We start from the raw sequence: 12,793 nt of genomic DNA, 5'->3' as shown, positions 1-12,793 counted from the left end.
AAACCGAAAAATGACACCCTATTCAAAGGGAGGAGAAGCATTCCGTGACGACCCAAATAACGGCCAACCGCGCACGGCAAAACACAAATCTTTATAAAATCGCTTTACTAATACTTGAATGGTTAGTTCAGTTTTAAGATCCCTTTTTATTTTTAGTTTAGCTGGGCGTTTATTTTAGCTGTTTGAATTTAGGTACCCTATCTATAAAGGATCACACCGGAAACACAATGCCAAAAGGAGCAAAAATGAGACCCTATTTAAGGACCGAGAACCTCAAAAACCATACCCTATCCCGCGGCACATACCTATATAGCATATGGGAGTGCCCCCCTGGGTTAAATGCAAGCATCCTGGATTTTGCTTGCAACAAACAATCAATCAGGGTTCTAGGCTTTGTGGCAAACCTCTTCAATACAAGTCTCCACGCTTTGCAGCATTATGAGGGCTCCAAGGAGCAAAACAACGGGGCTTCAGACTCTTCGGGATCACAAGATTATTCAACCCCCAGCTCCAACCCCGTTTACGACCCTCGTGTCAATCATGTGATTTTAATTTCCTTTCATACACGATACATGTATAGAAGCTTTCATGAAAAACACTAAGTACATCAGTCCTTATAGCAGTAAGTTTAGACACTAGCGAAATTATATTCAAAGAAACATCTGATCTACCGCTAAAATATCTAACAAACTAAAGTAAGCCCATGCAAGCTTTGCTCACCTCTGTAACCTCAATTCCCGCACCACGATTCCACGAATCCAACTACAAGGCTTATTTCTGTTTCGTCGCAGATGAAACTAGAAAGTTACTTCTCCGTGATTCTCAAAGATCAAAACGAAGAATTCACTCGCTTGACTGAGATATTTACTTCACAAATGAGATCGCTTTAAGTAAGTTCTTATGTAAGCTAAGACTTACTTGCATACAGCTCCTCGCAGTCGCAGCATCGAAGCATCAAAACAGATCGCGGTTTCCGACCGTGACGACCGTGATGGATTGGATCGAGGAAGTCCAACGCATTCTTGGCTCCAGACCCCTTCTCATTTGCGCATGACTCGCGGGTAAAAGTTAGGACGACCGAGGCTAGGGCGACTGCGGACACCAAAATACCTCGCTCCAGGACAACGAGGCTCCAAAACAACAGAGTTTCGGACTCTACGGCAACCGCTTTTAGTGCTCGATGCGCGCTCTGCGGCAAAATAATGTTAAGGCCCCGCGCTCTCCTAGTGAGTCCTACTACCTCCGCCCTTCCTCCGCCCTTCCTCCGCCCCCTTTTTACGCAGGTTACAGCTCCCGGGCTATGGCCACTATGTACTAGATACTGTCTGTATGACTGAAAAAGATATCGTTTGCAAGCTGTTTAGCCTCCTTAGTAAGTGTTTTAAAATAAGAGAGTTTTGTGCCAGATTAGGGTAACATTTACTGGCAAACTGATCAGAGATGTGAGGAATTTTTTAAAATTCTTAAAATTCCAGTAGCTACACTAATAGTCCAGCTACTGGAACTGAAGTGCGGGAGATTATGGGATATGCTAGGGATATTTAGTGACTAGTCTAGAACAGAGTTGCAAAATTCAGCTGGACACGTTCTGGTATGGAGCAACTGGGTTTCAGAGCTCCATAGTGCACACCCACCGAAATTTACAGAGTACCTGCATGGGAATTTAGTCTGACCAGTACTTATTGAACCATTTTCAATTAATATATCTCGCCTCATTTAAAATACCCTTTCTCTTAAGGTTTATAAAGAATGCATATTTTTATACTCTCTAAAACTTGTTAGAAAAAAACAATTGCAAGCCAGGACACCGGGAGTTTGAGGTTTTAACTTTTTGCTAGGCAAGAACAAAGATGTCGGGGCGTACACGCGAGGGCCCACGCGAGGGAAATGCGTGAGATCCTTCCACGCGCGACGCTAGAACTCTCGGCTGAGCTAGGCGGGTTTAACAAGTGCCTGTCTAAGTCATGTGCAGTTTGCCTGAAGGTGTCACGCATCATTTTGTTCCATCGTTTGTCAACCGTTTCTTGGAACGTACGCAGACGCATAATCTGACTTTCCCTGATATTGCGTTCACGTCGTCGGGTGTTGTGGTTTGCCATTTGTTTTTCTTCCATTCCAGTCTTTTATCGGCCATTGTATCAACAGGTTTCGTTCACCTGGAGCACATCAAGGTATTGTAAAACACACAGTTTGTGTCTTTAAAGCTATAATAAGCAAAACAATTCACTTTTTCTTTCTATTTCTTACACATTTAAGAGATTCGACCAAGTTAACCGGCTGATCAATCAATATCAGAAACTGTTAGTAGACTTTGTTTTCGATGCTAGCAGTTAGTATTCTTTAACCCTTCTTTCATTCTTGCTGTACGTCACCGAGTTTCGACCGAGTTCTTCTCAGTTATCGTATCCAGTTTCTTTGTTCAAATGTAGCGAAATTAACTTGTAAAAGACTAAGCTCACAATCAAGATCAATCAACAAACAGCCAGATTTTCGGGGGTTTAAGAGAAATATTTTCACTTTAAATATTCATTATTCCCCGCCCATTTTTCACAAGTATTCATTATTCCTTGCCTATTTTGAGATCAATATTCATTATTCCTTTAAATAGGTTGATGTTCCCAGGTATACAATTTTCAGACCCACAAAACGAGAGCGGTCAAATATTCTATTCCAATTCACAAGTTGTGCACAGGACACTGGACATTGTTCTGCTGCTATCCTTCTGGAAGGTGTTAGTTTATCACTTATTACATGCTTTTTTAATGGTGCCCTCTAGTTACACCTTCAATGGCCTTGATTAAAGTGTAAGACGCATGTGGCTTCTTTATTTGCTGACTAGCAAAATAGTACCCCCCAAAAAAATAAGCCAAGCGACATGTTTCAGTGAAAAGCTTTATTAAGGACGGTGCCTCCTATTGTTACTGCGCACCTGTTCTGCGCATCACGCAATGCATCGATCACACCGGGCGCGCGCGCTTTTGATGAATTTGCTCGCTTAAAATGACGAATTCAACTACGCGACCAAGCGCGCGACTAAAAAGCAAGAAAGATTTCTTTGCGACGAAATCCAGTTTATGGACATATACTAAGGCAGGAACAGCGGAAACAGCAGAAGAACAACATATCAGTAACCATTGACCTCTTACACTGAAAATGGCTCACATTGACAGATAAAAACAAATCGCTAAGCGCTAAAACGTAAACTGCTAACTACATATGGCGTAGTGCACGCGCGAGATGCAAATTTTTAACTCGCTAGGGAGCGGATAGGAAAAATGTAACAGACCCCAAAAGCGATTTCACAGAGCTTGAAAACAACTCGTATAACTTTTAAAAACGCGTGGTGACCCCTACTTTTTATTTTATAAAATGGAAGTGGCAAGCCTAAAGAGCACATGTTTTATTTGTCATTGAGTGAAAAAAAGTTTAGGCCGATTTCGTGGCCGTGCAAGTGAGAGCTGTTAGAGTCAAAAATAGCTCAAACGCAATTATTTTGTTAATAGAAACGTGGATCACGCAGTTCCGAAGACATTATTTGTTAGTTATTTTAAAGATTTTTATATTTTATGTTGATTTTGTTCATGTACAAACAATTTCACATGGAATTTGCAAGGAAATGTTATTTAGTTTTACCTTTTTTTTTTAAAATGCCACGTCAGCACTTTTTTCCAGTTTTCAAACCAAATTATATCGAAAATTTGCGTGGCTACCCCCAATTTTCTTTTTGGATTTTAATAGCCCTTGGTAACATCTACATTTCTAGTCATCGGCCGGACAAAAATACCTTGTTATTAGTAGGCACCGTCCTTAAACAAACAATGACGACAATGCGGTCCAACCAATGAGTCTATATAATCTGGAAAACAATGAAGTGTTGCACGATGTTTATAACAAGTTCTTTTGTAGGCCATTGTACAAACTTGTTCGAAAACGCGTTTATCTCCTTGACATCATCACTCGTGCAATCAAGTCGAAATTAGTGCACCTAACAGAAATACATAATATCACACCCGCTTTAAGCGAAGCATAGTCTTTTGAAGCATGTACAAAGACAACAACTGTACGTAACCATAACGACTTGTCTATCAAGAGTTACTTCTAAACCAATAAGTGAACAACGGATAAAAGATAAATGTAGTGTTTGCCTTCAGGAATAACAGGAACGGTACAAGTGCCCACAAGTACGTCAACGGGCCACATAATTTAAAAGTAGCATTCTGTTACCAATCTGAGTATTATTCCTATATCATGACACATTTTACATTGAGCACCGCTTTATGAGTTATCTATTTTCAGCTGTAGCTGTTAGATCAGCTTTGTGATTTTTCAAAAAAGTTCGACATCACCGTAATCTAATACGGGTTGCTGTTCTCCCTGTTCGTGTACGACAAGAAACCCTGGATGGTCCTCCCGGCTGTTCGTCGTCTGAGGCATCTGAAGCCTCATCCTCGGAGTCAATGTCACTCTCTACGCCTCCTTTGAGTATCCGCTCAATTCTTAAAACTTCTTGCTGCGAAATTGTGTACAGTTTTTCATTTGGCAGACCCTCATTGACTACTTAACAGCTTCGACGCGGTCAATAACTGAATACGGCGAATTTCGACAATCTGAATATGACTCTTTAAAGGTGTATTTGTCTCCCGTTTCACAGTTGTCGAGCCATGTTATGCTCATACAGTCGTCAACGAAATCTATTCCGTCATTGCTCCCTTTCTTGATCAGCAAATCTTTCATAAGAACGGCAAGGAAAAATCACCATTCCTCTTTTTTTCTACCGTGTTTCACTGCAATGGTCTCATTTTGTTTGAACAAGATGTCGCACTGAATAACTCGATTATCCTGGGAATAGCTTGACGAATTAGCATGACCTGCGGCCAAGTCTTCTGTGAGGACATCACAACTCGAATCTTGGCGCTGCTGTAAAGAGAATGAAATAGGATAAGGTAGCTGGCCGGTTTCTTCTTTACTCTTGTCTCTTACGGTATGCTGGCAAACGCTTCGTCCAAATGAAATGGCAAATTCACGTAAAGTTTTCTTCTTTTCAAGAGATAAATTTTGCAGATCACTTTGTACTGCATCGACAATTGCCTGTGGAATGGGCGGAGGAGTGTTAAGCACTTTGTTAGGATAATAACTGTTAGGACCAGTGAAATATTGAAAATCACCACTGTGCATTCTCTTTTCCAGCTTTCTTATACAGGCGGCACGCCGGATTCCGTATTTGAGCTGCCTTGGCATCGAGTCTTGTTGCCGCATTAAGGAGAAAAAATTCCCAACGATTAAAGTGGTAGGTGCGGAAAACAGAATCTGGTTGACGAGGTCTTCTTCCCCTAATTCTGTAAGAAGATTTTTTAATTTCCCAAGGCTGCTATGAATCAGTTGAAATGACCTTCTTGTACAATGAGGTATTATTTGGTCGGGACCTTGAGTAGCTGTACGGCCCGTTCGCTCACGTGTTTCCTCTCCCCAGGTCAAAAGAAAAGCAACAACATTGTCAATGATCGATATTCCTTGATCAAAGGAAAATCTTGGTGGGCCACGGTAGTGATCAAGGTTAAATAGTTCAGCATACTTATAAAAGACATCTGACAGCTTCTTGAAAGGTTTCCCGTTCGTTATCATCCGAATGGCCTTATTTCCACTGTCGCAAACGTTTCCAAGCCATGAGGTGAGTGTAACGTTGCTGAGCTCACTACTCCATTCATGTCTCCAGTTTCATTCGAACTACCGGTCACTAGTTGGTATCTCGGGACATGCTCAATGTCAGATTCTTTTACAATCGTATGATTGCTAGAGTTTGATACGTAAAGGCAACAATATAGGAAGCAAAGTCCAGAAGGAGAGACGATTAATTCAGAAGCAACAGAAGACAGTAACGTTCCATTCCTCGAGTCAATAACGAGAATATTCGGATTACTTGTCAAGTTACTTGCAACATACAACTTATTTTCCTGGAAGGCTAATGCTACAGGCAGAATGTTGGTAGGCGTGTCCTTAGGTGGGTACACAAGATGCAGTCAATTTACGGGAAAATATAGACAACTGGATGGAAAATTAAAAACGTAACTAAACGCTTTCTAGCCAAGCTACATCTTTCAAACTTGGTGAATAAAAACTTTTGCCTAGCATTTTAACTTTACAATTCATAATTTGTCCAGAATTCAATTTTTGAAAAAAATATTGCCGTCGGATTTCCATACACACACTATAATTTCTCACTGCGTTGCCTACCTGTCAAGATGGCGTGAAAAACCGTGATAAGGCCAATTAAAACATTTTTTTCGTGGTGTTCTGTTTTCCAACGTGGAATCTGTGAGCTTCAATGTGAGCTAACAAACGGATAAAAATGTTTAGATTCGTTAGTTAGCAGAGTTGAAGGGCCAAAAGTTTTCAAGTTCGATTCAAGTCTACTTTGAGATCGACTTTGAGGCTTGTGAACTATCATTGTTCATTCAATTGCGGAAAAATAGTATGTTATCCTTTTCACCTTTCACTGTGTCTTCTTGTCTGTAGCGTTATTTGGTTTCGCTGGCAGACTGAAGTCAACAAGAGTTTCGGATGAGTTTATTAGCGGTCAAATGGCGAAGATGCATGGATCTACTTGGATTTTAAACACTACACTTAGAAATCGATTAGAAAAGAACTCTCGATTTTTATTGTTGTTGTCGTCGTTGTTGTAAGCTTATGGTTTGGAAATCTGTTCAAGTTTAAAATAGTTTAAAAGCTTTACTTACCTGTCTTTCCTGTGCTTTCCCATCTTTACAAATCCGAACAGTTCTTAGACCGTAACCAAAGCGTCGAAATTTAAAGCGGTCAACTGAAGCATGTGCTTTGAAAGTGACGTCACAAAAATAATATCTCCCTTGGGGAGTAGTCCGCCTGGCAAATTTTGCAAGCTTAACATGAGGCAGATCTAGAGCGCCTGCCAAATATCTAAAATATAGAACACCTGCGATTCTTATTTGGAGACAGAGAGGGTGAGGAGAACTTATTTTCTCTTTGCAAGTATTCAATATTCTTGATTAAAAAACTGAGTATTCAATATTCCTTACAATTTTGAGCCAATATTCAATATTCCTTTACAATTTCAAGCCAGTATTCAATATTCATTATTCCGCTTCAACCCCCGAAGATTTTTTATGATCGGAATGCGGATTCGGGGGTTTAATCACCACCAGCTTAGTGACATTTCAGCATTGAGGCTATTTTAGAAAAGCAGAACTCAAATTCGCAAAGCTAGCAAACGAAAATAAAGGAAAATTGAGTTCACCAAGTTGAAAAGGAAACCTTAATATTTCATTTTATTGAACGAGCAGTACGTTATTGCTTACGAAAGCATTTTTCAGTTTCACATAATTAATTAAACAACTCAACCAGTGAATGCTGTGGGACTCACAATGGTAATGTTGACAAGCTTAGCTGGTTCAAAAACGCATAAAGTTGGTCTGTGTTGTTAATTTTTATGGCCCTGCTGGTTAAAAAGAGCCACATGCATTAATCTCAACAAGCGCCAGCAGTTTTATTTACAAGCAATTTACGTTTATGTTTATTTGGGTCCGACATCATCTTTGTATTGCACTTTCATCTTATCACCTCTTAAAACACTTAAGTTCAGTTCTTTGTTAGCGTAGCTAAGGCTGAACTTTTACAATCGCACCTCCACGCTGGACGTTTTCAGCATACATTATGTACCAGAAATGCAAACCGTTATAATAAAAAATAAATTTTGATTGGTTGGGTTTGTGAGAATAGACAAGAGCTGCGTGATAGTTCAACCGCAAAAAGGAAAATATTCAGTAATCTGTCATTTCTGGTGACGATTTTTGGCCTACTCTGGGACCCAAAATCGCCCCAAATCGCCTAAAGTCGCCCAAAGTCGCAGATATTTTCTGTAACAATGCTTTATGGTGAACCATGATGATTCCCATGTACATGTATACCACAACTGTACTTAGGTCGGTCACCTAAAATTGCCTAAAAGGTCACCTAAAATTGCCTAACGTCGCTCAAAATCGCCTAAAGTCGCCCAAAATCGCCTTAAATCGCCCAAAATCGCCCGTAATTTTGGACAAAATAAGCTAAAATCGCCTAAAGTCGCCTTAAGTCGCCCAAAGTTACGGCTACTTTGGGTCCCAGAGTAGGCCTTAGCAAAGTCACGAAAGTGGTCTGTAGGCGATGTCAGCCTCACTCAAAAGTTTCTCATTTCAAATTTACCCTCACGTTATAAAGCAACGTGACACAGTTTGTTTTCTAGTTGCAGTTTAGCGGATTTCATTTTGTCTAATATCAAACGATGACTGAACCCGTACCTTTTTACATTGTTTATCAATAAATCAAAGTCCAGGCTTAGTATTCCTTTTTACCAATACTTCCTTGTCACTATTAAGCAATTCAATGCAACATTCAAGGTATCTTGTCTTAGGTTTCTCAGGTTGTCGGTAATGTCCAGGAGGTCCAATGATAATTGCTGACAATTGCTGCTAAAGAAAGATGGCCCTGCAGCCGTTTCAGGACGAGCAGTTGAACTATTTCAAGTTTGCTTCCATTGCACTCAATGAATTTCCCAAAGCCTTACGTCAAACTTTCAGATCCATGTGGGACAACAACTTTGGACATTTCCCTGCCTTCCAGCCCTGGGATGACTCCATTGTGGTGAGAAATCTGTTTCTCGCTGCAGAGGGTGGGAAAACTAAAGTTCCCACACACCTCTCCTATGATGAATGGGATTGTACCGCCCTGTTCCAAGCCACTATTTACGCGCGGTCCTTCGCTTTGCCTGACAGCACAGGTCATCACAGGACACTCAATGATCTGTACGTGAAGCCCCATAAATTACCTCTTGGAAGGTTCCATGCATCTGTGGCGAGTCCGGGTGGAAACAAGGCCGAAACATTTGCACTTGCGATTGATCAACTTCGACTGTTACGAAATTCGCTTTGCCACTCATCCAGTTCTGAGATTGACAAACCAACATTTGACCAATACGTACAACATGCTAAAGATGCATTCAAAGCTTTTGGAGTCAAGACAGACCCTATTGATGTCATTGGTGGTTTGACTGAGTCAGACTTCCCCACAAAAGAAGTTCGCAAATTGGAACAAGGTATTAAAGAGGAGACCCGGGCATATATCAAGTTTCTCGAGGGCGTAAATTCAGATATCGACGAGTTAAGAGTGTTGTCAACTGCAATAAAAGGAAAAGTGGAAGGCACTGCAAGTAAAGAAGACATCGCCATGATGTTAGAGCAAAAGATCAATGATTTGAAAGAGGCACTGTTACAAGAAGAGTCAGGTATATACTGGAATTTATGTACCGTGTAACACTTGTTTCTGAAGATAATACTTAATTTGCAAAACAAAATTTGAACTCAGTACAGTTCAGTGATTGTTAAGCAGTTCGGCTCATAACCAGAACTGGATATATGATTTCCAGTAATCTGATTGGCTCACTGGTAAGGTTTCGGCCTCGCAACTCGTGAAAGCTTCGCAAAACGCCATTTTCTTCTCCACTCAACAAATCTATATTGTTCTATTGTATTGTGTGAAAAAACCTTGTGTGAAAAGTCCGCTTTTTGGCCACAAAAAGAGCTCAAAAAAGAGTATGTATAGTGTGCCTAGCTTCGGCGGCCATATTACCATTTCTCGTGACGTCACCAGATATCCAGTTTTTACAGGCAAAAAAGATTTATATTGAAACATACCTTCCATGATTATTGTTTTTATTTTGCCTTTTCAAAGATACAAAGACATCACTCCCAAGAACCTGTCTTCCTCCAACGGTTCCACACTTTACTGGCCGCCAGGGAGAATGTGATGAGATCACTGGTCACGTGACTTCCGAATCTATCCGAATCGTGTCGATCTGGGGCTCACCAGGTTTTGGAAAAACGTCCGTAGCAACTGCAGTAGGACATCATCTTCACTCTCAGGGATTGCCCGTCTACTTTCTCTCGTTACGAGGAGTTCAATCTAAAGCCGATCTGACATCAAAGCTTCTTAGCTTTTTCAGACGACCTACCACAAATGATCGACAACCTGGGCGTCTTTCGCTTGACGATGAGCTTTTCCAACTTTTGAGCGAAATTTCGGATCGCTTTGTTTTGATTCTTGATAATGCTGATGAGTTATTCGAAAGTGGAATGCCAAAAGTGAAGGAGGATTTCACGCATTTTCTTGAAGAAATACTCAGACGAACCAAAAAGGTGACATTCGTTATTACCACTAGAGAATCCCTGGAGTTTATGAATGTGCAATTCCAAGGCCACCATGCAGTAAGAATACGACCATTAGATGAATCCTATTCTCAAAACCTTATTAAAGAATTACTCCCAAATGCGACTCCTTCCGACTGCATACGAATTACGCAAGTATGCGGGCAAGTACCTTTGGCCATAAAGTTATTGTGTTCCTCCATTTCTGAAGATGATCTTCAACCGAGTCAAGTCATGGATGACTTTATGAGGTCTTTAGAAAGTAACAATATTGTCGATATTTTAGACAATCCAGACTATCCCTCCAATCTGAGATTGAAACACTTATTTGACTCTTCTTTTCAGAGGCTCGCTACTCAAGAAAAGGAAGCTCTTGTATCCTTGACTGTTCTTCCAGAGAGTTTCGATATAACGGTTGCTGCAGCCGTTCTGGGTATATCACAAATGCCTGTGGCAAAGAAGGTATTACATAGCCTGCGAAGGAAATCTTTTCTCGATTCAAGTTCTAAGTCTGGGTCATTCGTAATGCATCAGCTACTTCTGTCGTTTGCAGGCGAGAGGGGAGAACAAGAGATAAAAGAAACTGTTCTCAACGCTAAATCTCGCTTGTGTGCATTTTACGTCTCCCGATTCGAGAAGCTAAATGAGCAGTTCTTAACAGGAAATTCAATGACGGCGTTTATTGAATTCTATGAAGATAGGCAGAGTTATCTTCAAAGTCTAATAGAGGGTTGTTTAGATTGCAAGACATCTGCCGCTGTTTTTCGTGCTTTGACAAAAGCAGAACTGTTCCTGGACAGCTTATTTTGGTGCGAGGGAGAAAACATTGGCAAAATCTACGATTCAGCAATTGCAGCAGCCAAGACGGATGGGCAAAATGTGTTCTTCAGACAGTTACTTGTGTCCTTGGCTTTAACTGAAGTACCTTTGGGTGCTCGAGGTAGAACAATGCCGCTGCTCTCAGAAGCAAAGAAGAGTGAAGCGTCCTGTTCATCAGTGTCCTTTGGTGATAAAGGGAAACACTTGTGTTGTAGCGGCATCTATCAACTAGTTACCGGCAAAACAGAGGAAGGAGTTCAATGCTTAGAAGAGGCTCTTTCCTTAATGAATGGCACCCCCGAGCAGAGGATTCTTAGAATTACTGCTTTCCAGATCCTTGCCACTTATTATCGCTTGAAAAAGAACACGTCAAGAATGTCAATGTTCTACGGCAAGGCACTTCAGGAATGCAAAACAGTGGGAGACCCACAACTACTAATTATTCCTGCAATAGAAAACAGAGGAGAGGAAATTGCAGGAGAAATGGTCCAAAGAGACCCTGACACCTTAAACAATTCTCCACTAACATTAGAAATTCTTTGCCTTGTGAGCAAAGCAACAAAACATTTACCCGAAACTGACACAAAGCAATCTGTAAGCAACGCTGTGCTAAAAATTGTAGAAGAAATAGAAAAACCGCTCCTACAAAGTTCACTTGGGTTTTTTAATTTCCAGCGTAACGTCACTAGAATAGTACAGAATGTGTTAGGCGAACCTGAAGAGGCAGCTAATTTGTCGTCGGCAAATAACACCTACCATGAGAAGGCAATCGAACAATTACAAAATATCTTCGAAACCGGGTATGCGCTTCACCGTGAACTGCGAGCAAATTGCTTGTTTGACCACGCCTACTTTCAATACAAGTTGAAAAACTATTCAGAAGCTCTCAAGGCTGAACAGCGTTCCCTTGAGATCAGACTGGAGATGTTTGGACAAGAACACTCAAAAACAGCCAAAAGTTACTTTTTGCTTGGGGCCACACAACATGCACAAGGCGACTTATCCTCAGCCATTCAGTCTATACAGCGTGCGCTTGACATCAGGCGTAAACTGTTTGGAGAAGAACACTCAAGCACAGCTGACAGTTACTATTTACTGGGGATCATACAACACGAACAGGGCGACCTCGCTTTAGCTAATCAGTCTAAACAGCGTGCACTTGACATCGTAAGGAAACTGCTTGGAGAAGAACACTCAAGCACAGCTGATTGTTACGATTCACTCGGGGACACTCAACATGCACAAGGCGACTTTACTTCGGCTGATGAGTCTAAACAGCATGCGATTGACATCAGGCGGAATCTGCTTGGAGCAGAACACTCAAGCACAGCTAATAGTCACCATTCACTCAGTAATACGCAACGTGCTCGTTGGTTCAAGAGGATGCGCATGTTTTTACGCGGTAATAAGCACAGCTGACAATGTCTGAAAATTTAAAATTTGGAGTAATACATTTAAAAATTTTCGGTATTGAAGTCAATTAATCGATTGATACAACTGATTTAATTTTTAATTTAATCTAATTTAATTTAATTTTTGTAATGCACAGGATCCATACGGAAATGCTGGCTTGCGCAAAAGAGTAATAAAAATTAAAAGTTAATTTCTAATACAAAGTACCTGTCGTTGGCCAATCTTTTTTATAACAACATCATTTACCCGCCAATTTTGCAATATCAATAGATTGACTGTGATCGATCGGTATCAATTATCATGAATTATTACTTGAATATTAGCGGAGCGCCCCAGCGGCCTGGATCGAT

General features: G+C 40.8%; 2 protein-coding genes across 2 annotated transcripts in view; one reads left to right on the top strand and one right to left on the bottom strand.

Moving 5' to 3' along the window:
* The window catches only part of LOC144643563 (nuclear receptor-binding factor 2-like), a 130,544-nt gene that overhangs the window by 114,680 nt on the left and 3,071 nt on the right, over positions 1 to 12,793 (bottom strand).
* Positions 1,816 to 12,758, top strand: LOC144643500 (uncharacterized). Its single transcript, XM_078502772.1, has 3 exons — positions 1,816 to 2,171; positions 8,423 to 9,292; positions 9,739 to 12,758. Exons 2-3 carry the CDS (start codon positions 8,491 to 8,493, stop codon positions 12,447 to 12,449), a joined length of 3,513 nt encoding a protein of 1,170 aa, XP_078358898.1. The 5' UTR covers positions 1,816 to 2,171; positions 8,423 to 8,490; the 3' UTR covers positions 12,450 to 12,758.

This window comes from Oculina patagonica, chromosome 2 (genome assembly GCF_052425735.1).
Source record: "Oculina patagonica isolate OP01 chromosome 2, crgOcupat, whole genome shotgun sequence".
NCBI lineage: Eukaryota > Metazoa > Cnidaria > Anthozoa > Scleractinia > Oculinidae > Oculina > Oculina patagonica.
This window is presented reverse-complemented; position numbering and strand designations above follow the sequence as displayed.